Source organism: Euleptes europaea, chromosome 10 (genome assembly GCF_029931775.1).
Source record: "Euleptes europaea isolate rEulEur1 chromosome 10, rEulEur1.hap1, whole genome shotgun sequence".
In the NCBI taxonomy this organism is placed as follows: Eukaryota; Metazoa; Chordata; class Lepidosauria; order Squamata; family Sphaerodactylidae; genus Euleptes; species Euleptes europaea.
The window spans coordinates 14,170,515-14,194,287 of NC_079321.1; the positions used below are offsets into that span (position 1 = coordinate 14,170,515).

General features: G+C 46.4%; 1 protein-coding gene across 1 annotated transcript; it reads left to right on the forward strand.

Moving 5' to 3' along the window:
• The first annotated feature begins 1,815 nt into the window (after positions 1-1,815).
• On the forward strand, positions 1,816-22,714 carry FTCD (formimidoyltransferase cyclodeaminase). The gene is made up of 14 exons (XM_056856054.1): positions 1,816-1,889; positions 4,747-4,930; positions 6,457-6,585; positions 7,974-8,062; positions 8,645-8,824; positions 10,464-10,601; positions 12,563-12,694; positions 14,106-14,167; positions 15,118-15,247; positions 15,719-15,880; positions 16,265-16,308; positions 17,094-17,232; positions 19,229-19,324; positions 22,628-22,714. The coding sequence occupies exons 1-14, from the start codon at positions 1,836-1,838 to the stop codon at positions 22,712-22,714; spliced, it is 1,626 nt and encodes a 541-aa protein (XP_056712032.1). The 5' UTR covers positions 1,816-1,835.
• Positions 22,715-23,773: the final 1,059 nt, after the last annotated feature.

A 23,773-nucleotide genomic window follows, 5' to 3' on the forward strand; every position in this document is an offset into this window, starting at 1 on the left:
AGTTACATATATGGAGAACAACATTGCAACTATTGAGAAAGGCTTAGTAAAAATGTCTGAAAAGTCTATTCTTACAGCAAATGAAGTTAAAGCATGTCAAATTATACAAACATATAATAAATCATTTTTATACTAAGTCATTTTTAGTATAAAATGGTTATACGGGGAATCAAGTCCTTCTCGGTATTGAGTGTTAGGTGGCCAACAGAATATACTCCATGCATTAATCAGAAGCACCTGTGAGCTCTCATGAGATTGCAGTTAAAGTGGAAGTGTGAGTATCATAAGTAACAAGTTAGATCCATTGCGGTGTTATGGCCAAATGGGTGGAGAGTTCAAAATAAATGTATATATTTACTTTCTTGTTGCCTGAGTAATAAATCTATACCTGTTCTGTCTTGATTTTGCCTAGTATAGCGCCATAGCACAGAGAAAGTCAAGTCTTTGTCCCCGTGATTTTTCTCTAAGAAGTGTTGCATTAAAGGCACGTCTAAAACGTGTTTTCTAATCCGAGACCAAGTTGGTAACTTGTATGGAACGTGGAATTTTATTAACTATCATGTCCTTAATGGACAAGTTACCAACTTCTCGACTGGAAATCATACATGTGGAAAATGCTCTTTTTGCAAATACTTATTACCAGTAAAAGAAATTACAAATACAGCATCAGGCTACATATTCCACATTAACAGTTTTAATAACTGTGATTCGGAAAATCTTATTTACGTTATTAAATGTGCATACCAATTATGGTATATCGGGAAAAATAATAGACCGATTAAATATCGAATTGGCGAACATCCGTCTCGGATTAGAAACTGCGTTTTAGACTTCAAAGGATCGCTAATTTGCTGTTATATGGAACGCCTATCCGGTTGGTGTAACAAAGTTTCTATTGGACTATTGAACTATGTAACAAGCAAACCTAACAGTAAGGTTGCTTTGTAAAATAGGAAAAAAAAGTCTATCCTATGTTATAATTTTGGTTTTTAGGCACAGTTGTAAAATACACTTTGATAATGTAATTGTTTTTGGCATTACTGCTGGTTTAAGTTTGCTAACACACGATACAGCAGGCTAACAAGTGTTCTCCACAAACCTCCAGGTGGTGGCTGGAGATCTCCTGGGATTCGAACTGGTCTCAGGGCGACAGAGATCAGTTCACCTGGAGAAAATGGCTGCTTTGGAAGGTGGACTCTATGGCATTATACACTGCTGAGATCCCTCCTCTCCCCTCCCCAAACTCCATCCTCCTCAGGCTCCACCCCCAATATCTCCAGGTATTTCTCAACCTGGAGCTGGCAACCCTAATAGGAACTGATCCCTGTAGTTTGGAGATCAATCGTAACTCCGGGAGCTCTCCAGGTAAGGTGGCCAGGTCCCTCTTTGCCACCTGCAGGAGATTTTGGGGGCAGAGCCTGAGGAAGGCAGGGTTTGGGGGAGGGACTTCAATCCCATAGAGTCCAATGGCCAAAGCGGCCCTTTTCTCCAGGTGAACTGATCCCTGTCGGCTGGAGATCAGTCGTAACAGCAGGAGATCTCCAGATAGTTCCTGGAGGTTGGCAGCCCTATCTCCAGGCCCCACCTGGCGACTGGCAACTTTAGGTCCAGGGCCTCGAAAGCAGAACCAAGCATCCGGTAAAGAAAGTTTCTTTTTAGTTGGTGGGGTAGTTAATGAGCAACTCTGCAGATCAGAAGGGTCATTGGCTACTTGCCAGGAAGTCTCTCAATCCCTCCAGCAAACTTTTTTCTGGCCAAGAGGGCAGAGAAAGCGAACAGCGAGCCATCTCCAGTTCCAGGAGTTCCCCACAAATCTAGGGAAAGATCCCCGAACGATGTCGATGTTAGTAGAGTGTGTACCCAATTTTTCTGAAGGCAACAACCGAGAGGTAAGTCCTGAATTATTTTCTCCGTAAAAACTCCCTTTGAGGCCATGCTCAGATATTGGCCAAGGGGACATGTTTGTTTTCCCCCCTCATAGCTTCTCTTGCCCACTTGTACATGAGTGACACATGAGAAAATAATTTGGGAAAGAAATGTTTCACAGCTCTACATTTGGTATCTGAAGAAGTGAGCTGTGACTCATGAAAGCTCATACCCTGCCAGTCAAAATGGCAAAGTTTAAAAACCCCAAAGCATAAAAATAAACCCAGAAGAAGAAAAGAACATCAGAAAGGCCCTGTAGCAGCATTATCCTGCCTGGGTTCCAAAGCACCTAATATCATAGGCATGTTCCTCTGATCCTGGAGAGAATAGGTATGCATCATGACTAGTAGCCATTTTAACTAGTAGCCATGAATACCCCTCTCCCCCGCGAACATGTCCACTCTGAAAGCCTCCCAAGTTGGCAGCCATCGCCACATCCCGGGGCAGGGAGTTCCACAATTTAACTGTGCGTCGTGTGAAGACATACTTCCTTTTATCAGTTTTGAAGCTCTCCAGTTTTGAAGCTCTCCTGCCGCGTGCTGCAGATCGTCGTCTTTTCCCAAAAAAATTGTTCCAGCTCTTACACAAATTGTTGGAGGTAATCCCCGAACCTCATTTTCTGCCATTTCCCCAGGGAGTTCAGTCCCCCACCCATATGGCTTAACTGGAATTTGATGGGCCCCGATATTAGTCAGCGGGACATTAATTCCGTTTTGGAAAAGGAGCCGATGTATTTATTTGTTGACCGAATGATTGCTCAGCCATTACCATGAGAACTGATTAAAGAGTAAATGAAGCTTTATTCAGAAACTAACATACTTGATAGAAAGATGAGGGTCTTTGTTGGAAATGCGGAACGGATATAGGTACATTTATGCATGTTTGGTGGTTTTGTAAAAAAAAATAGGAGATTTTGGCGATTGGTTTTAAAGGAAACTAATAATCTGATTAATTCAAAAATAAAAAAAAGATCCTGCCTTTTGTTTATTGGGTATACCTAAAAAAGACTTAGATAAAGGTGATAGAGTCATATGTCAATGCAGCTTTGCTGCAGCCAGAATTATAATTGCTAAGAAATGGAAGCAAATAAATAAACCTTCAATTAAAGAGTGGAGAGAAAAGTTATGGATGTATATGCGGATGGCCAAAATTACTGATTCTTTACATGGTAAAGATATGGATGAATTTAAACAAACGTGGTCAAAGGCCGCCGCATATTGGGATAAATTGGCAAAAACGGATTTTATAGGTATAGTTAATGAATTATAGATTAATGTGTTTTTTAATTAATGATTATAATAGGTTTTTATATACTGTCATAACACCGCTTTGGAAGTCCAAAGGTGGAGGGCACATTGGTGGGTGGTAGTGGTTTGGGCACTATGGATTTCCCCCCCAAAAAAGATAGTAAATAATATATTAGCAATGGATGTAATAGTGCTCTGTTTATGTTTTTGTGTATTTTATGTTATTTTTTGTTGTTATATTGGATTATGATTTTTTTATTGTTTAATTTTTTTCTTTTTGTGTTTATTATAAAAGCAATAAATTTTTTAAAAAAGAACTGATTAAAGAGTAAATAAAGCTTTATTCAGAAACTAACATACTTGATAGAAAGAGAAGAGCTATATAGAGACTTCACTACTTCGCTAGTTGAGAGACAGAGTTCGGTTCTGTTGGACCTCTGAGAAGGAGGATATAGCCCTAAGAGGAGCAAGCTGGACCATGTTGCTATCTGACCAGACTTTCCTCTTGCTGCCCCCCTGTCGGGTTCTTCTTCTTTTATACACCAGATATTGATTACTCCAGCATCTGTGAACTGGACTTCTTGAGACATTTTCTTCTGTGGGTGAAGCTTGGCTTATCCTCTGAGTTGCCTGTATTGTCGTCCCCCCCCCCATCTTCAAGCGGATTGTCCACTTTTTCATGTTTTTAAGTGCAGCAGGAAGCTGATTCATTTAAATCTTTGCTCCTTATAAGAAAGAAAATCGGTTCTAGGAATTGGGAGTAGGTTTGTGACATTACATGTGCTAACCAATTAGTGCTGTGTATAGCTGACTTGCATGGAATTAGCAGAAGTGGATTCCCCTGACCTTGGCCAAGGAACTGTACTTTGGTATAGAACATGCCAAAGGTTCTTCCCTAGTGACTGCAGCTCGAAGAATGCTTCCTTGGATTGCCCTTTTTCATCAGATGACCATGTTTCAGAGTAGTTTGAATCTACAAAGATGGAGATGACATTTCCAAAGTATTCGAGGCAAAATAAATGGAGTCTGAATAGGGTTGCCAGATCCAGGGTGGGAAATACCTGGAAACTTGGGGGGTGGAGGGTGGCGTTTGGGGAAGGGAGGGACTTGAATGGGTGTAATGCCATTAAGTCCACCTTCCAAAGCAGCCATTTATCCAGTGAACTGATCTCTGTCGCCTGGAGATGAGTCGTAATAGCAGGAGATCTCCAGCAACCACCTGGAGGTTTGTGACTAGGGTGACTAGGGTTGCCAACTTCCAGGTAGTAGCTGGAGATCTCCCACTGTTACAACTGATCTTCAGCCGATAGAGATCAGTTCACCTGGAGAAAATGGCCACTTTGGCAATTGGACTCTATGGCTGATGGCATTGATGTCTCCAAACCCCGTCCTCCAAAGGCTCCAACCCAAAAATCTCCAGGTATTTCCCAACCCAGAGCTGGCAACCCTATTTGCGACCCTAAGTCTGAAAGATGTTAAGAATTCATGGTGTTTATTTTTTTTTAAACGATCATAGGGCCTTGCTTTCCAGTTTGAATCTACAAGCTGTCTAACACCCTGTGCTCTCGTTCAGGTGATCAATGAGATTGGCAAGTCCATCTCCCAGACGGCCGGCTGCAAGCTCCTGGACGTGGATGCCGGGCCTTCCACCAACCGAACCGTTTACACCTTCGTGGGGAGTCCTGCAGCGGTCATTGAGGGCGCACTGAATGCGGCCAGGACAGCTTTTCAGCTCATCAACATGGAAAACCACAAAGGTGACCACAGTGGGATAAGGGAATTGGAGGCCCAGACCAGGTTCTCACTGGAGGACTCTACAGAGCTTTTCATGTTCTGGACAGCTTACTTGGCCCTGGTTCTTGTAGAAAATATTTGTGAGAGCCATCACACATCTTAAAGGGCCAGGCATCTGGTGACATCACAGCCCTGGATAAACTCAGATAAAGATGCTTAATGAATTTTATCCCATGCTGTGACACCTTGATATTCTTATTGGTGAGGCAGGTTGGCTGTAGTGTCAGGGGTTGGGCTTAATATGTAAAACCAAGTCGCCATTTAAAAGATTCGTTGCCGTTTTCATGCCATGTAAATCCCGGTTTCCTTTTATGATCAGTCTGTTTTAACTTTGAAGTATTCTCTTAAAGTCTTTGGAATAATTCACAGTCTGCCTCCTCACCCCCAGCTCCCATGTACCAGTTTTGGTCCCGAGTAAAATGTTGCTGTTCTTTGTATAAAAGAAAGAACAGGGCATCTTGGGGAGGGGTTATGGCTCAGTGGTAGAACATCTGCTTGGCATGCAGAAGGTCACGGGTTCAATCCCAAGCATCTCCAGTTAAAGGGACTAGGCAAATAGGTGATGTGAAAGACCTCTGCCTGAGACCCCGGAGAGCCGCTGCCGGTCTGAGTAGACAATACTGACTTTGATGGAACAAGGGTCTGATTCAGTATAAGGCATCTTCATGTGTTCATCCCCAGTGGCTTCAAAAACAACTGGGTTAGAAGAGCAAGATTTGAGTCCGGTAGCACCTTAAAGGTAAAGGTAGTCTCCTGTGCAAGCACCGGGTCATTACTGACTCATGGGATGATGTCACATCCACATGTTTACTAGGCAGACTATGCTTATGGGGTGGTTTGCCATTGCCTTCCCCAGTCGTCTACACTTTACCCCCAGAAAGCTGGGTACTCATTTTACCAACCTTGGAAGGATGGAAGATTGAGTCAACCTTGAGTTGGCTACCTGAAACCGACTTCCATCAGGATCAAACTCAGGTCGTGAGCCCAGCTTTGACTGCAGTACTATAGCTTACCACTCTGCCCCATGGGGCTCATTACTAGCACCTTAAAGACCAGCAAATGTGTTAGTCTTTAAGGTGCTACTAGACTCAAATCTTATTCTACTGCAGACCAACATGGCTGCCCAAGTTAAACTAGATTAGATGGTGTTCTAACAATGTTCTTGTAGAATTTGCACTTTTGGTTGAGTCAGGGGGATGGGTTGGGGGTGCGGAACAGCCAAGGGAAAAAACCTCTGCACAACCTCTGCCATCTTCACAGACACAGTTTCCAGTACTAATGGAGATTCCTGAAAGCCCAGATTCCCATTAATTCCTTTCTCCCATGGCTGCTCGGTTGCATTCTTGTTTGTGGGCTTCCTTGAGGCACCTGGTTGGCCGCTGTGTAAACAGACTGCTGGACTTGATGGTCTGATCCAGCATGGCTTTTCTTACGTTCTTATCCTTCCAACCTCGCAGTATGTCTCTGAAACCTTCCTTTCCTACCCTAGGTGAGCATCCCCGGATGGGAGCTCTGGATGTTTGCCCCTTCATTCCAGTGAGGAACGTCACCATGGCGGATTGCATTCACTGTGCCAATCTTTTTGGGAAGCGCTTGGCAGATGAACTGCATGTGCCTGGTAAATTGGCTGTAGCAAAACATCGGAAGGGAGATCTATCTTGCTCAAGGCTGAGGGCCAGGTGTCCACAGTACTAGAGCTTAGATGTTGTTCCAGCAAAGGCTGAGGGTGAACCGAGGCCTTAAGTATATCTGCAAGGAGGTGGAGACGCAGTCCTCTCCCCCTCTGGGAGTAGCTACTAGCTACTAGTTCTTAAAGATGTTATGACTGGTTACTTTGATGGGGTTAGGGTGGTTATTGGCTTTGTGGTGTCTGAGGGATCAGTTGGAGAGAAGACCTTAGGCAGGGTGGATAAGACAGGCCATGCTTGGCAACCTGCAGGAGCTTGGGGTCAGGGGACATGTTGGTCACACATGGCATGACATTACTTCCATGAAAAGCTAGAAGCAATGTCAAGTAGCTCTAGGAATTGCTGGAAACTCTATGATAAAACTCTAGTGATTCCTAGAGCTACCGGGTTTCCCCCAGAAGTGATGTCACAGCACATGCACAGGCAACATTTCCCCCCTCTAGGGGTGCCAGGTCCCTCTGCCACTGGCTGGAGGATTTTGTGGCTGAGCCAAAGGAGGGTAAGGTTTGGGGAGGGGAGGGACTTCAGTGCCATAGAGTCCAATTGCCAAAGTGGCCATTTTCTCCAGGTGAGCTGATCTCTATCAGCTGGAGATCAGTTAAAATAGCAGGAGATTTCCAGCTAGTACCTGGAGGTTGGCAACCCTACCCCTTCTACTCCTGCTTACAGTGGGCAACCAAGGTCGTCAGTGGGAGGCCTCTTGCCATAGCAGTAAGGCTGGTAACCCAAACCTTAGGTACTGCATTGGGGTCTGGCGTGAAGGGTTCAAGGGACTAAGTCTACATCCTACAGTGAGAGGTTTGGCTTAGATTCCTGGGGCTCTTCTTGCACATCTAAGAGGGGGAGGGGTTCCTGGAAGTGTCTCAGCTGCTTACTCCTGTGGTGGTGTCAGGAGGAGCTTAGCCCCCTCCTTGTCAGAGTCTTCAGTGTCTCTGCCTGATGAGGAGGAGTCCCTACTCTAGTCCATGACATCTACTCTGTACAATTTCTTGGCTCACCCCTCTCTGGGGTTGCCAGCTCCAGGTTGGGAAGTACCTGGAGATTTTGGGGGTGGAGCATGAGGAAGGTGGGGTTTGGGGAGGGGAAGGACTTCAACAGGGTATAATGCCATAGAGTCCACCTTCCAAAGCAACCATCAGTTGTAATAGTGGGAGATCTCCAGCCGCCACCGGGAGGTCGGCAACCTTACCCCGTTCCGGATGGAGCTTCCATTTATTGGCTGCCATCCAACCCAGTACAGAGTCCCAGTAACAGTCCAGCGCCTTCCTTTTCTTGCCTGATCTTTTTTGTGTCCTCAGTGTTCTCCTTATAATTGCAGTGTACCTCTACGGGGAAGCCGCTCTGAAGGAGAGTAGAAGGACTCTGCCAGCCATCCGAGCAGGAGAATATGAAGCCCTCCCCAAGAAAGTAAGTTTTTGGGTGCTGCTACTCTGAGGACTAGGGATGCCACCCTCCAGTGTGTGCCTTCAAATCACAGCTGACTGTGGCAAGAGATGCACAGTGGTGGTTAGTTTATTTGTTTATTTATTTTATTTCTCACACTTACAGCCTGGCCTTATTCCCAACTAGCTGGGCTCAGCATAGCTTTGCCTGCCTCTACATGGGCAGAGAGAGTTCTGGGAGAACTGTGACTGGCCCAATGTCACCCATCAGACTTCATGTGGAGGAGTGGGGAATCGAACCCGGTTCTCCAGATTAGAGTCCGCCACTCTTAACCACTACAACTAGGTTTGCCAACCTCCAGGTACTAGCTGGAGATCTCCTGCTATTACAACTGATCTCCAGCCAATAGAGATCAGTTCACCTGGAGAAAATGGCTGCTTTAGCAATTGGACTCTATGGCATTGAAGTCCCTCCTCTCCCTGAACCTCGCCCTCCTCAGGCTCCACCCCAAAAACCTCCCGCCAGTGGCAAAGAGGGACCTGGCAACCCTAACTACACCAAGCTTGCTCTGAACGAATAATAGCAGTCTTCTCCCCTTTTTTCAAGCTCAGAGAGGCAGAATGGACTCCTGATTTTGGCCCTGCAAACTTTGTTCCAAGATGGGGAGCAACGGTAACAGGCGCCCGAAAATTCCTCATAGCGTACAACATCAATCTGCTGTGCACAAAGGAGCTGGCGCACCGGATAGCCCTGAACATCCGGGAACAGGGCCGTGGGAAGGACCAGGTACCTTGGGTTCTGGGGAGGAAATTGCATTGCTGATGGTTTTGCTCCTCTTTAGTCCTGGTTCAGGAGCCCCGTGGCGCAGAGTGGTAAGCTGCAGTATTGCAGTCCAAGCTCTGCTCACGACCTGAGTTCGATCCTGACGGAAGCTGGTTTCAGGTAGCCGGCTCAAGGTTGACTCAGCCTTCCATCCTTCCGAGGTCGGTAAAATGAGTACCCAGCTTACTTGGGGGTAAAGGGTAGATGACTGGGGAAGACACTGGCAAACCACCCCGTAAACAAAGTCTGCCTAGTAAACGTCGGGATGTGACATCACACCATGGGTCAGGAATGACCCGGTGTTCGCACAGGGGACCTTTACCTTTTTAGTCCTGGTTCAAAACAGGCACAATGAAGAGGGGCCTTCCCAGTCCTTTAAATGGCATAATATGGGAGTATTAGATGTCAACTCTTTTGCACCAGGTTATAGAGGCCTCATTTGGGAGGGTGGAGTGTGGACAGGAAAAGGGTCACTCTGGTACCATGATGTTCAGTCACTGATTCAGTGGCTTGCTTGGAAACGTCATCCCCTCTATCTTCTTCTGCCTTTGCAGTTTCATCTCTGTCCTTAACTTTCAACTCCTCTAGCCCTCTCCTCTGGGGCCCTGGCCCACTCACCCCCCTCTGGTATCATTTCTGGAGGACAATCAAAGAGGGGGCTGATTTATTCATTATAAATTCATCCTCTCATGTGCCCTGTGCTGTGGCCACCTACTATCTTGTTTCTGCCCTTCGTACTCTACTGAAAGCACCCTTAACAAAACCACGGATGATCAGTAATGCCAGATCAAAAGGCCCTTGTCCTAATTATCCTTTACCTATGACACTGCTCATTGGCCAACATAGCCTTTTTGGCCTCTTCAGGATCTACTATTAGGGGAGAACAGTTCTCCCATCCCATGTTTCTACTGGTGCATAGGATTGCCAGCCTCCAAGCTAGAATGGCCAACCTCCAAGTTGTGGCTGGAGATCTCCCACTATTACAACTGATCTCCAGGCAACAGAGATCAGTTCACCCGGATAAAATGGCTGCTTTGGAAGGTGCACTCTATGGCATTATACCCCATGGAATTCCCTCCCGTACCCAAACCCTGCCTTCCTCAGGCTACACCCCCAAAATCTCCAGGTAATACCCAACCTGGAGCTGGCAACCCTACATACTGCTGATGGCTGGAAGTGAATCAAAGCCCTGCTGTGCTTAGGGTCGCTGGCTCTAGGTTGGGAAATACCTGGAGATTTTGGGTCCTGGGTTTAGGGAGGGATCTCAGCAGGGTACAATGTTCTAAAGTCCATCCTCCAAAGAATCAATTTTCTCCCAGGGAACTGAGCTGTGTGGTCTGGAGATCAATTGTAATAGCAGGAGATCTCTAGGTTCCACATGGAGGTTGGCAACCCTAGCTGTGCCTCAGTACTCTCCTCGTAATGCCGCCCCAGGTGACTTGCTTGGGTGACTTGGCTGAGGGAACCGGCCCCGGTCTGAGCCAGCAAAGAATCCCCAGTGGTGGCTGATCTGCAGAATGTTTTCTTTGCTGGCGTTCCTGCTTGAGCGTGCACGGCTGAGGATGGGCGCACAGAGCAAGCGGCTTCTCCTTGTTCTCTGCAGCCTGGGCGACTACAGCAGGTGCAAGGTATGGGCTGGTACTTGGAGGAGGAGAACATGGCTCAAGTCTCCACCAACCTGTTGGACTTTGAAACCACCCCCCTCCACACAGTCTATGAAGAGGTCTGCCAGGATGCTCGGGTGAGTTGTCCGAGGGGGCTTGCTTAGCTTCGGAAAACAGAGAGAGCTCCAAGGATCCATGCCATAAAGACACGCTTACCCAGTTCCTCAAGGAGCGCAGAAGAGACAGCGGCTTCTGCTCTGGGAGACTGCGGTGCTCATAGCTAGGGGTGCGAACTTGGGTTGGGAAGTTGCTGGAGAATTGGGTGTGGAATTTGGGATGGGCAGGGTTTGAAGAAGGATGGACTCTATGGCGTTATATCTTCTGAAGTAGGGTTGCTAGGTCCCCCCGACAACCTTTGTGGGGGATGAGGGGGTAGGTGATACCAGATCCAGGTTGGGAATAGGGTTGCCAGCTCCAGGTCGGGAAATACCTGGAGATTTTGGGGGAGGAGCCTGAGGAGGGTGGGGTTTGGAGAAGGGAGGGACTTCAATGCCATAGAGTCCAATTGTCCAAGCGGCAGGGGAACTGATCTCTGTCGCCTGGGTATCAGTTGTAACAGCAAGAGATCTCCAGCCAACTGGAGGTTGGCAACCCTAGTTGGGAAACTCCTGGAAATTTGAGGATGGAGCCTGGGGAGGACAGTGACTTCAATGCCAGAGAGTCCACTCTCCAAAGCATCCGTTTTCAGCAGTGGGGAACTGATCTCTGTAGTCTGGAGATGAGGTGTAATTCTGGGGGATCCCCAGGTCCTACCTAAAGGCTGGCATCCCTGTACCTTACAGGTATAGCAATGAGTGGTTCCTGGAAATAAACAATCGCAGCTGAGTGCTGGCAAAGAGGGAGTTAAGAGGAGAGTTGAGTGAAAAGGGTCAATGTAACAGGAGAGGGCAAAGGCCAGAATCCCCGAAGTTTTGAAGTTGACCCTGGTGCTGTAGATTAATTATAATGTTTAACAAGACGGTTAACAAAGTAAAAAGCTTGCCTGGAAAGGTCCTTCCCCCCTTTCTGACTCATGCTGCTTAAAAACTGCTATCCCATTTCTTCAAATACGCTGTTTATATTTATATCCAGCTCATCTTATTTCAAATAAGCTTTGTTCTTCTTCAGTTGGAAAAAAGAAAACCATCTTGTCTCTGGGGTTTATATCCAGACTCAGATTCTATCTCCCTGAACCTTAATTCCCATCAGATGCAGGGGGGAAGGACGGAAAAATTAGGGGGAATCCTTTGGCGGTTCCCTACATCTTTTGACATCTGCCTCCACCTAGATATTTGCATAATTTAATTATAACACAGGAGGACAGGAGCAGCTCCCAGAAAGGTGTTCCCATGATAGATCGCTAGGGTAAAGTTTAAAATTCCAGCTTTTTCAGTCCTTTTTGAATTTGCTGCGCAAATTGCTCTTGGTAAAAGATGCTGGCAGCTGGAGTCTCATCTTGATTGTGGTTAAAAATCCACCGGCAGCAGGATTCATACTAAGAGGCTAAAGCAGTGGTTCCCAACCTTTTTTTGACCAGGGACCACTAGGACTTTTTTGTTCGGTGCAGGGACCCCAAGGTTCAAAATAAAAATTCCGAGAATTTGAAAATAAACTTTAATCACAACTGTTAGTTAAACATTAAACTTAGAATAATATTTGAATATATATTTTTATAATAGAGAACTTTTAATTGAAAATATTAATTTATTATGGGATTATAACTTTGTTTTGCGGACCTTAATTTAGTTCTCGCGGACCCCTGGGGGTCCGCGGACCCCCGGTTGGGAACCAGTGGACTAAAGGAACGATGGCACAGCTGGCAGGCTATTGAGTGTCCTTAGCAATACATACAGTGATACAATCCCGTCGACAGAAAATTGCTCGGCTTGTGTAGAACGCGGTCCATTCCTCTTCCCATCATGGGCTCGTTGGCCCCACATCCATTGCTTTAATCTCTCTCAGTAACTGATGTACGTGTCCTCTGCCCCAGATGAAGCATAGTTTTGAACACTGACTGCTTAATACCTCTGGCTAGTAAAAATGCAATTCCTGATCCTAGGATATGAACCTACCAGTGGTAGGATCTCAGCTCGTGGGCCTGGTCCCCAAAAAGGCCATACTGGACGCCGCCGAATTTTATATTAACGAAGAAAATCTCTTCATTCTTGAGGAAGATCACAAAATCAGACTGGTAATGCCTCAGTTTTCACTTAACTGTGGGTTAGCAAAAGTAATGTTTTAAAAGCTGGATGTTTTATGTGCTCATAGTATGTATTTTAGTTTTGGTTGAAGCTGTATGATATGCTTTTATAATGTCTTGCTTTAACTGTTAACTGCCTTGGTGGCCCTGACTGGGTGGAAAAGCCATATACAAATTTTATAAACAAACAAACAAACAAACAAATAAATAAATAAATAAATGTAAATAAATACTTGGAATTTCAAGGAAAGGCATGGAGCATCAACACTTTCCCCTTGGAACAAATGGCTTTTTATCCTTTTTGGCCCAGTAAGGGCAAATATAGGAGACAGAGAACCCTTCTGGTTTATGTACAAAGAAAATGAGGAGTGGAGAGGATGTAAACAGAACTGGGACTTATTGCTTAGGGAGCTCAAACTTGCCCCCACCCCATGCCTGGCTCCTGTGCTTTCAGCATTTGAAATGGAAGTGCCGACAGCGATTTATGTGGGGGTAGCGAACCTCCAGAGTTTGTCCAGAGTGCCACCACATCATCCAGGAAGGGGAAATGTATTGCCTGGGTGGGGAACCTGGAGAGGACCCTTCATATTCTGTGACTAGGATGGGCAAGTGATCCTTTTTGGCTAGGATTGCCAGCTCCGGGTTGGTAAATTCCTGAAGACTTGGGGATGGCAGGGTTTGGGGAGGAGAGGAACTTCAGCAGAGTATAATGCCATAGAGTCTGCCCTCCAACGCAGCCATTTTCTCCCTGGAAACTGATTTCCATCATCTGGGCTTGACTTGTATTTCGAGGAGATCTCCAGGCCCCTTCTGGAGGTTGGTAAACCTCTTTTTGGCTCTCTGGGCCCCCAGTTGTTGGGTCTCGAGCTTCAGGGCAGCAATGTGCTCCAGGAGACAGGGGAAGGGAGGTGTTGTCATGGGGGCATCCTCCATAAATCCACTGATAGTGGCATAGGGTTGCCAACCTCCAGATACTAGCTGGAGATCTCCTGCTATTACAACTGATCTCTAGCCGATAGAGATCAGTTCACCTGGAGAAAATGGCTGCTTTGGCAATTGGACTCTATGGCATTGAAGTCCCTCCCCAAACCCCACCCTCCTCAGGCTCCGCCCCCAAAACCTCCCATCAGTGGCAGAGAGGGACTTGGCAACCCTATAGCGGCAGTCTCGAGGAGATTGTAGGGAGTCTCAGCCAATTGTCAGGTGCTGAGGTGCTATACTGTCAGGCAGGATAGAGTCTTCTGTGTTTGGCCAGAGGTCAGAAAGCTGGAGGGTCAGAGTCAGACCACAGGATAGCACTGCACCCTGAATCAATGTCAGTCCAGTAAGAGGTCCTTTGGTTTGGTGTTTTAGCTTCCAGGCAATAAAGGCTGCCTCTTTGCTTCCTGTTTTTCAATTGTAGGTCGCCAATCGACTGGGGCTGGATTCTTTGGGTCCGTTCAATCCCAAGGAACGTATAATTGAGTATGAAAATTTTCATTTTCTTTCTCTTATGTCTGGAGTTAGGCTGTAGATCTGTGCCCTTTCGCTTGTCACAAGACACACTCTGAAGTACCATGCCAGGTTATGCCATAGCTGCAAACAGGACCAAGGGAAGGGTTGACATGGTGGGGAATAGGTAGGAGCAAATGTCTGCTCCTTTTTCTTCACTTCTTCAGAAAGTGCCTCCAGAGAGAATCGCATCCTTCTCATGTGGCTCTCTAGGCACAACCAAAGCAATGTGATCTAGTCTACATTTTGAAAAAGAAGAAGAGTTGGTTTTTTCTACCACAAAGAGTCTCAAAGCAGCTTTCAATCGCCTTTCGTTCCTCTCCTCACAACCGACACTTTGAGGCCGAGAGAGTTCGGAGAGAACTGTGACTTGCCCAAGGTTACCAAACAGGCTTCATGTGGAGCGGGGAATCAAACCCGGTTCTCCAGATTAGAGTCGGCCGCTCTTAACCACTGCACCATGTTTTTGCTCAAACATCATCTGACAGTATGGTTGCCGGGGCATGCCTGGCAACTGGTTGGGAGGCTTGGAGGTGGGGAAATGGGGTGGGGGCACAGCATCCTGCGAGCCACTATGCCACTTTTGGGGAAAAACCAGAAGTGACACAGGGTAGCTCTAGGAATCGTTGGAAACTCTGTGCTAAAACCATAGACTTTCAGGCCATTCCTAGAGCTACCCTGTATCATTTGTGGGTTTTCCCTGGAAGTAAAATAGTCATGCATATGATTCTGCTTTTTTTTCCTCTCCCCCTGCTGCTTCTGGAAGGTGGGGGCAAAGGATCCTCTGCCCCCACCAGAGGAATATCAAGCCTATCTGACAGGCGGCAGGAAGATGTCTGACGATCCTGCTTCAGTGCATCAAATTCCAGTCCTCTAGATGCATGTGGATATGATTTTGCTATTTTTCTCTTTGTGTTCTGAAGGGAGATGGTGCAGGATGAGAAGGAAAGTGGCTGCCTGATCTCTCTGCCTTTTCGTACCTTGGTGCAAAAAGTTGGGTCCCGCTCAGCGGCTCCTGGCGGAGGATCCGTCTCAGCAGCAGTGTCTTCCCTGGTACATGGCGCTTAAACAGGGCTATCCTCAACTAAAACTGCCCCAAGCCCATCTTTCTGGGCATTGTGCCTTCTTTGCTTGTCTTCGCACTTGACTCATGCATGGCCAGCGCTTAGGGTTGCCAACCTCCAGGTGGTGGCTGGAGATCTTCCGCTATTACAAATGACCTCCAGGTGACAGAGATCACTTCTTTGGAAGGTGGACTCTGTGGCATTATACCTCAGTGGTCCCTCCCCTCACCAAACCCCCCCTCCTGCTTTTCAGGAGTTCAGATTCCAGGTACATTTGAGTAACTGGCGGTTACCCTTAGGGGATGCAGACACAGTTTGCATGTGCTGTTATTCGATTATTAGATACGAGAGTAATTGTGTCCTCTGTCATGCATACAAAACCCACATCTCCCTATTTTGTTGAAACTTGGCAAACTGTAATACCCTTCTCCTGGGGGGCTTATACTGTGCCTCCTTGTAGGGGGCAGCGCTGGGCTGCATGGTCGGATTGATGACCTACGGAAAGCGTCAGTTTGAAGAACTGGACCCAGTCATGAGACAGTTAATACCTCCTTTCCATCAGGCCATGAATGAGCTGGTGTCCATGGTGGACGAAGACTCCATGGCTTTCAGCAGCTACATGGTAAGAGACTACTCTCTGCTCTTCTTATCTAACTGTGGTCTTTTATGCATGGCTGTTTCACTGCAGTCACCCCGCCGATTACTTCAGGGCTTTGCTTTGATTATGCTTGTATTTTCCGACTGTCAGAGATCGCCTTGCTCCCCCCATACGTTTCCGTGCTTTTTCTGGATGGTGGCCAAACATGAATCTGGAAAACTCGGGCAAAACCTGCAGAAACACGCAGGGAGAGCAAGGCAACCTCTGGCGGTCGGAAAGTGCAAGCATAATCAAAGCAAAGTCCTGAAGCAGTCGGTGGAGTGACCGTGAGGAAACAGCTATGCATAAATGGCCTGAGAATTGGGTTAAATGCTATTTGATAAATATGCATTCCTCCCTTCTTCATAGGATGCTATGAAACTTCCCAAGAGCACACCTGAGGAGAAAGAAAGGTACGCAATACAGAGTTGCTTGAAGAATAATTCTGTATTCTAATGGCCCTAGAAACATTTGTCACCCTCACACCTGTTTAAGTGCCATGGTTTCCCCGTGATTTGCCCGCGTTTTCAAATTCAAGGTAAAAATGTGGGGAAACGCAGGGGGAGAGTGAGGCAACGGAAACATCATGTAGAATCCAAACAAAGACCCGAAGTGAAGTCGTTGGAGGGGTGACCGTGAGGGAAACAGCCATGCATTAAAGTCCTCAGACTCATCAGCCAGTTCTCTAAGGACGTGATGCTGCTTAGGATGCCATTGTTAATTGGCAAAGTACCACCAGAATCATTCCTTTTGCATGGCATTGAGAGCTGCTGTTGTTGCCACCCACAACAGCTTAAAATGCCTGCCCTTCTGGAATCTTCCTTTTCCATATCCTTTCCACGTAGGCTCACCATATTTCCTTGAGACAAAAATGGGACATCGGGATGGCAAAAACGGGACAGGGGTTATGTAATATTAGTGTAACCCGATCGGAGCACTTTTTCTAGGCGAATTTATCCAGCCACGCCTGCATGCAGCATAAGAAATGTTAGAACTGAAGGAAACAAACTTTGGAAGTGTGATGAGGTCCAAAACGGGACAAAATTGACATTTTAATTAAAAAGACAGGCAGGCCGGGAAATATGATAAAAACTGGACTGTCCCATTCAAAACGGTACGTATGGTCAGCCTATTTCCACATTTACTTCTTCCAGTCAGAGTTGCTGCATTTCTCCTTTTGCTGCTTTCCCATCTGCAGGCGCACAGCAGCCATGCAACTGGGCCTGAAAAAGGCAGTTGGCGTCCCTTTCTCACTGGCAGAAAAAGTTCATTCCTTATGGCCTTTCCTAAAAGAAATGGCTGGTCATGGAAATATGGCCTGCAAATCGGACCTTCAGGTATGCTGTTTAATTGAGGCTCGAGCTAGGAAGGAAAGCGCTGTTCAGTTTTGATTTGTTTCGAAAGGATTGTGGTGCTAATTACCTTAGTCATCTGAAAAACGAGGATCCTAAAGGAAGAGGGGAAAAAGAGTCTGTAAAAATTAAATGTATTATTGTAGCGTATGTACGTTACAGAAAAAAAGATGGAGGCAAAAATGGGTTGTAGCCAGACAGAGTGTAGGGATGCCAACCTCCAGGTGGGGCCTGAAGATTTCCCAGAATTATAACTGATCTCCAGATTACAGAGATAAGAATATAAGAACATAAGAAAGGCCCTGCTGGATCAGACCAAGGCCCAACAAGTCCAGCAGTCTGCTCACACAGTGGCCAACCAGGTGCCTCCAGGAAGCCACAAACAAGATCAGTTCCCCTGGAGAAAATGGCTGCTTTGGAGGGTGGCCTCTACGGCATAATACCCTGCTAGGGTTGCCACTGGTCCCTCTTCGCCACCGGCAGGAGGTTTTGGGGGCGGAGCCTGGGGAGGGTGGGGTTTGGTGAGAGGCTTCAGTGCCATAGAGTCCAATTGCCAAAGTGGCCATTTTCTCCAGGTGAACTAATCTCTATCAGCTGAAGATCAGTTGTAATAGCAGGAGATCTCCAGCTAGTACCTGGAGGTTGGCAACCCTATACCCTGCCCTCCCCAGCCTCCACCTCCAAATCTCTAGGAATTTCCCAGCCTGAGACTGGCAACCCTAACAGGGTGTCAGAAGCCAAGCAGAGCAAAACTGGGAAGTCCCTGTCTAAAACCCAACAAAAGCTCACAAGATGGGATTTTCACTTGGCAGGTGAGGGAGCCAGATGAGGCTTCTTGATGCCATTGGCCATCCCTGTGAGCAACCGACTGTCAGGGTCTCTGGAAGTGGCCTTTCCCATCACCTACTACCTGATCCTTAATGGAATATGCCAGGAATTGAACTTTCTTCCTGCCAAGCAGATGTTTTACCAAATTTCTTGTATGAACTGGCTATTTAGGAGAGAGTGTAAGAGACCAGGCTCAGCCTCAATCATACAAAGAATACAAAGAATAACTACTCTTTTAAAAAGAATCGCAGGTCATTTATGCAGGTCGTTTATGGGAGTTTTACCTGAGGTTCGTTGCTTGCTGGACCCACAATTTCCTGTTGGGAATCTATGCACCAGCAGTCTCCAAGCTCAAATCAAGTCCCTGCCCCTTTAAATGCTGCTTTGCAATTGGCTTCCTTTGTAGAGTTTACAGTGAGAGAAAATCCCCCTCCCCCCAAAAAAACCCCCAATTGCTGCATAAAAAAGCATTTTAAGAACAAAGGACAAAAACCGGAGCAATCTGAAAGGAAGGGGTGGGGGGAGGAGAGAAATACAAGCCTCGGTTTTAAAAAGCCTTTCTTCTGCTCAGAAAGAGCTCCCGGGAAGCAGGAAGCATTTGAATCCCTGCCTCTTTACACGCTGCTTTGTAATTGGCTGTGAGAGAAACCATGCTTGGGTGCTTTGCACTTTGCCTTATGCACAGGGAATTTACCCGGGCTGAGCTCAGGGGAGAGGGAAGAATCAGGTTAACAGAGGAACGGGAAGTCCCAGGATTTGTGAGTTCATCTCTAATGGAGGGAAAACTCATGCATAACTGCCAGGAACAACGGAGACAGACCAGGGGCAAACATAAGTGAAAGTACCCATGCATAAATGACTGCAGACTTCTTTGAAGACTGGTGGGCTGCAAGAATACGGCCATGTAACAGAGCAACAGATAAAAATAGGAAGATCTCAGCAAGTAGTGCCAAATTCTAAAGCTATCCATTACAAAACTAATAGCCTTGGGTGCTCCATATCAGAAAATGCACAATTTCTCAGGTTAGAGTTCAAGTGCTGCTCTACGGGACCAACTATATTCTTATCAATGGTTCTGGTGGGGTCTTAGCTGATGATGAAGGTTCTTGTCGAAAGTGCAAACCTTCTTACTCTATTTAAAAATTGTATGTAGGTGGCAACGAAAGCTCTAGAAGCCGGTCTGTTTGGTGCCTCTTTCAATGTCATCACCAACCTGAAGGATATAACGGATGAAGACTTTAAGCACCGGGTAAGAAATACTCACACTTCATGGCTGCGTGTGGTTGCTCCACCCGCAATGTGTATCACTTAATGACCTGCCAGTTGTCTCTGGTATAATTGATGTCATGTAGGATTGCCAGTCTCCAGGTGGGTTATTAGGAAATAATAGGTTATTAGGTGGGGTCTGGAGATCTCTTGGAATTGCAGGTGATCTTCAGACGACGGGGATCAGTTCCACTGGAGAAAATGGCTGCTTGGAGGGTGGACTGTAGGCATTATACCTCATTAAGGCCCCTCCCCTCCCCAAACTATGCCGTCCCTGGGCTTCACCCCCAAATCTTCTGGAATTTCCCAACCTGGAGTTGGCAACCCTATCCCCTTAGAAGAACGATAATAGTCATCTGAGTCACCTGGTGTGAATACTCTTGAGGGCTCCTTTCTGTGTCCACCTGTCCTCCTTGCAGAGCACTGTGGGATAGTGACAGTGGGCAAGTAAACAGGTAGGTGGTACTAATATGCCAACGAGGAGAGTTTGCACTAGATAGCCTTTTAGCGCTAATAAATATTCTAAAGAATCAGATGCCAGGTCTGGCTAGGGAATAACCCATAATGCCCTGGTGTATTCTGATGGGTACATTTCTGGGCACACTCCCTGCCACTCTTTCAGCTTCTAGGTAGACTGCTGTTTTAGTGTTTCAAATGTTTTATTGTTTGTAATCACGCCATTTTAAAAATGGGTTTATTTACTTCATTTATGCCCCACCTTTCTCCCCAACGGGGACCCAAGCAGCTTGCATCAATTTCTTCTCCTCCATTTTATCCTCCCAACAACCCTGTGAGGTAGGTTGGGTTGAGAATGTGTGACTAGCCCAAGGTCATCTAGTGAGTTTCCACGGCAGAATGGTGATTCGAACCTGGGTCTCCAAGATCCTAGTCTGACACTTTAACCACTACACCACGGTGGCTCTCCACACGTGTTAAAGTTTGTGATTTGTCTTGAGTCCCTGGATGGGGAGAGAGATGGGCTATAAATGCAGTCAATCAAGTACTGCTAAGCTCATCATGACCGGTAAATGTTGACACAGTGGATGGGTGGGGGGTTCTGTTTTGAAAAAGCTGCTGCTACAATACATTTTCCCGTCATTAAGGATGTGACATCACCCCATGGGTCAGGAAGGACCCAGTGCTTGCACAGGGGACCTTTACCTTGACCTTAAGGTACCACAAGACCTGTGGTTGATTTGGCCGCAGCATCCCTCCATGGGAATATGTCACAGATAAGTAGTTACTCTTGATGGGGTACAATTAGTACCAGCTTCCTCTGTCAGGTGATTTTATAATAATTTATTATTAGGTCTATGACCGCAGTCTTGGACCAAGGGAGGAAGAAAGGAAGGGAGGGGAAGACGAGGGGGGATGGGAAGCATAATACATAGTATAATACAATCTTAAGTTAACAATGCTAAAAATTAGGCGTAAACCCGATAGGTAAAATTCCTAACTAAAATAAACTGGGGGCGGAGCAAACTGACTAAAAGTTGCCAGATGTAGGCGTTGAGAGTTCTTTCTTCTTAAGAGCAGCCACTCTGGCCAAAAAGTGGGCAACATTCGATGTGGCTGCACCATTAGTTGAGTTGCCAAGCAAAAAAGGCAACACCCAGGTATGTAGAGGGAGGTTCAAGCTGGTGAGGACTGGAGCAATAAGAGCATCTCTATCTTGAGACCAGGGAGGACAGCGGAGTCAGGCGATTTTGAGTGATCTTGGATCTTTCTTTAGAGGCCTAGCTCACAAATACCACCAGGATGGATTTTATCTAATTGTGCCAAGCCCGGCAACTGATCCCCTTCCTGACCCGTGCTGATCTAGCTCCAGCAATCCATGCAATGGTCATGTCTAGATTAGACTACGATACGCAGGGCTTCCCTTGAGGCTGCTCCAGAAATTACAACTGGTCAAGAATGCAGCAGCAAGGGTCCTTACAGGGACCCCATGAAGAGCCCTTATCTAACCGGTGCTCTGCCAGCTGCACTGGCTCCAGATTGAGTACTGGATCAGGTTCAAGGTTTTGGTGTTGACCTTTAAAGCGCTAATCAGTATGGGGCCCTCATACCTATAGGACCTCTCCTGATATACCCCTCCCATACTTTTTTGGCCCTGGCCCCAGCATGGTGGGCTTCTCTGTCTAGTGAGACCTGTGCTCTGTGAGACTTAGTCCAGTTCCATAGGGCTTGTAAGTCAGAGATGTTCCACCAGGCCTATGTTTGAGGGCAGCGACAGTATTATATTAGCTGACCTCCCTGTTCCCTTTTCCCTCCCTCCTTTCCCCTTTTCCATCCTTTTGCCTTCCTTTCCCATTTTCCTCTTTCCTTCCCCTTTTCCCTCCCCCTCCCTTTTATTCCCTTCCTCCTCCTGTCTCCATCCCATTGATTTCCCATTGATTTCCCTGATTTTATTGAAGTAGTGAGACAACTGTTGACTGGTGATTACCTATTACCATCTTGGCCTGCCACCATGTAAGAATAAATTTCCTTTGGATGGTAGGGTAATTTAGATCATGTCCTTGGCACCACTGATATGCAGAATCAGGATATATGTTTAGCTTGGTTGATTTTATGGTTTTAAATGATATATTATATGAATTTTTTTTAAATGTATACTTGTATTTATATGATGTTAGCTGCCCAGGGCCGGGCTTTGCCAGGAAAGGGGGGACTACAACTTAAATTAAATAAAAAATAACTGCTAGAGACTTTGCCCAGGTAACTGACTAGAATGCCATTATGCCATCATGCCAGTCCACTCTCCAGGATCAGAGGAACATGCCTATTCTATTAGGTGCTGTGGAACACAGGCAGGATGGTGCTGCTGCAGTTTTCTTGTTTGTGGGCTTCCTAAAGGCACCTGGTTGGCCACTATGTGAACAGACTGCTGGACTGGACTGATCCAGCATGGCCTTTCTTATGTTCACTTGTCTTAGCTATAGTCTTACTGGAAATATAGAAGTGAAATACCAACTCTCGTTTTATGTGAACACACAAAGCTGCCTCCTACTGAGTCTATCCAAGTTAACATTTTCTGCTCGGACTGGCATCAGCTGTTTAGGGTCTCGGGGTCTTTTCTGTCATCTCCTACCTGATCCCTCTAATGAGTAGATGCCCAGGATTGAACCTGGGACTTTCTGCATGTGAAGCAGATGCTGGACCACCCAACCACAGCCTCTACCCCAGGGTTGTGGTTTGTGTCACTTTAGTTGGTCCTAATCAAAGGCATTTTCGTTTGTTTTTTTTTGGATATTGTTTTGGACAAATGCACCTTTCTTCAACTGGGCAGGTGCAGGTGAAACTCTCCCATTTCGTGGAGGAGGCCAAGGAAAGTGCAGCATTTGTACTGGAGCTGCTGGAGAAACGCACAATGTGAAAGGACATTTGCTCAAACTGCTCCTTAACTACGCAAAGAGACTGCCCCCTCCGTTGGTAGCATCGTTGTGTTGTATGCAGGTGGCCGAGTCCTGGACCATCACTACTTGCTCTCCATCCTCCTACTTGCAAGAAAATAGCTACAAATACATATTTCACTGCCCTGTATTCCTCACCTGTTCTATGGCTCCTCCCGCACAATCAAGAGAGCTTCCTGAAGAAAGCGTGGTGGTGGAAAATGTCAACAAGTTCCAGCTGATTTAGGGTGATGCCAATAGGGTTTTCAAGGCAAGGGATTTTCAGAGGTGGTTTGCCGTTGCCTCCTTTTCTTTAGCATCCCTGGTATTCCTTGGTGGTCTCCCATCCAAACACTAACCAGAGCTGATCCTGCTTAGCTTCAGAGATCTGACGAGATCCGGCTAGCCTGGGCTACCCAGGTTAGGGCAGGTTAGGAAGAAAGAGTACCTGAGCTTTTTGTTTTTCAGTCTTTATCGGTTGCATTCAGACTTGTACGTTCCATGTAATAAATTTCAAATTTCATTCCATACCACCTTTATTACTTATCACCTTTATTATGATATTACTTGGTGATCTGCCTTCTCTGTCTTTTCAATTCCCCCTCTTCTCCAGAGTCGTTATTTCAGTCTACTTATCTAGCATTTATCTTCATTCCTTTGTGATCCATCTCTATCTAAATAAACTTTATTCTGTAGGATTACTACAGAATGTACATAATCTACTAGTACAAATTGTAGGACTTCACACTTGCTTTTCCCAATATTTTTATGGGCAAATACAGCATACCCCATTCTTCCTTCCTTCTCTAGTCTCCTTTCTATTTTATTAAATATGATTTGGAATTTGCTCTCCATGGCATCCACAAACTCCCATGCAACGCTTTACACCCCCCGAAAATATCTCTTAATCCACCTGCACCACACCCATTCTTCTTGCTCAACCAGCCAGCATGGTGTAGTGGTTAAGGGCGGTGGTTTGGAGTGGTGGATGCTAATCTGGTGAACCAGGTTGGTTTCCCCACTCCTACACATGAAGCCAGCTG

Bases quoted from the DNA above. Each gene is read 5' to 3' on its own strand.
- FTCD (XM_056856054.1), top strand. From the start codon at position 1,836: ATGTCGATGTTAGTAGAGTGTGTACCCAATTTTTCTGAAGGCAACAAC. The intron at 1,890-4,746 runs GTAAGTCCTGAA...GCTCTCGTTCAG, and splicing joins CTGAAGGCAACAACCGAGAG to GTGATCAATGAGATTGGCAA. The intron at 10,602-12,562 runs GTGAGTTGTCCG...TCCTGATCCTAG, and splicing joins AGGTCTGCCAGGATGCTCGG to GATATGAACCTACCAGTGGT.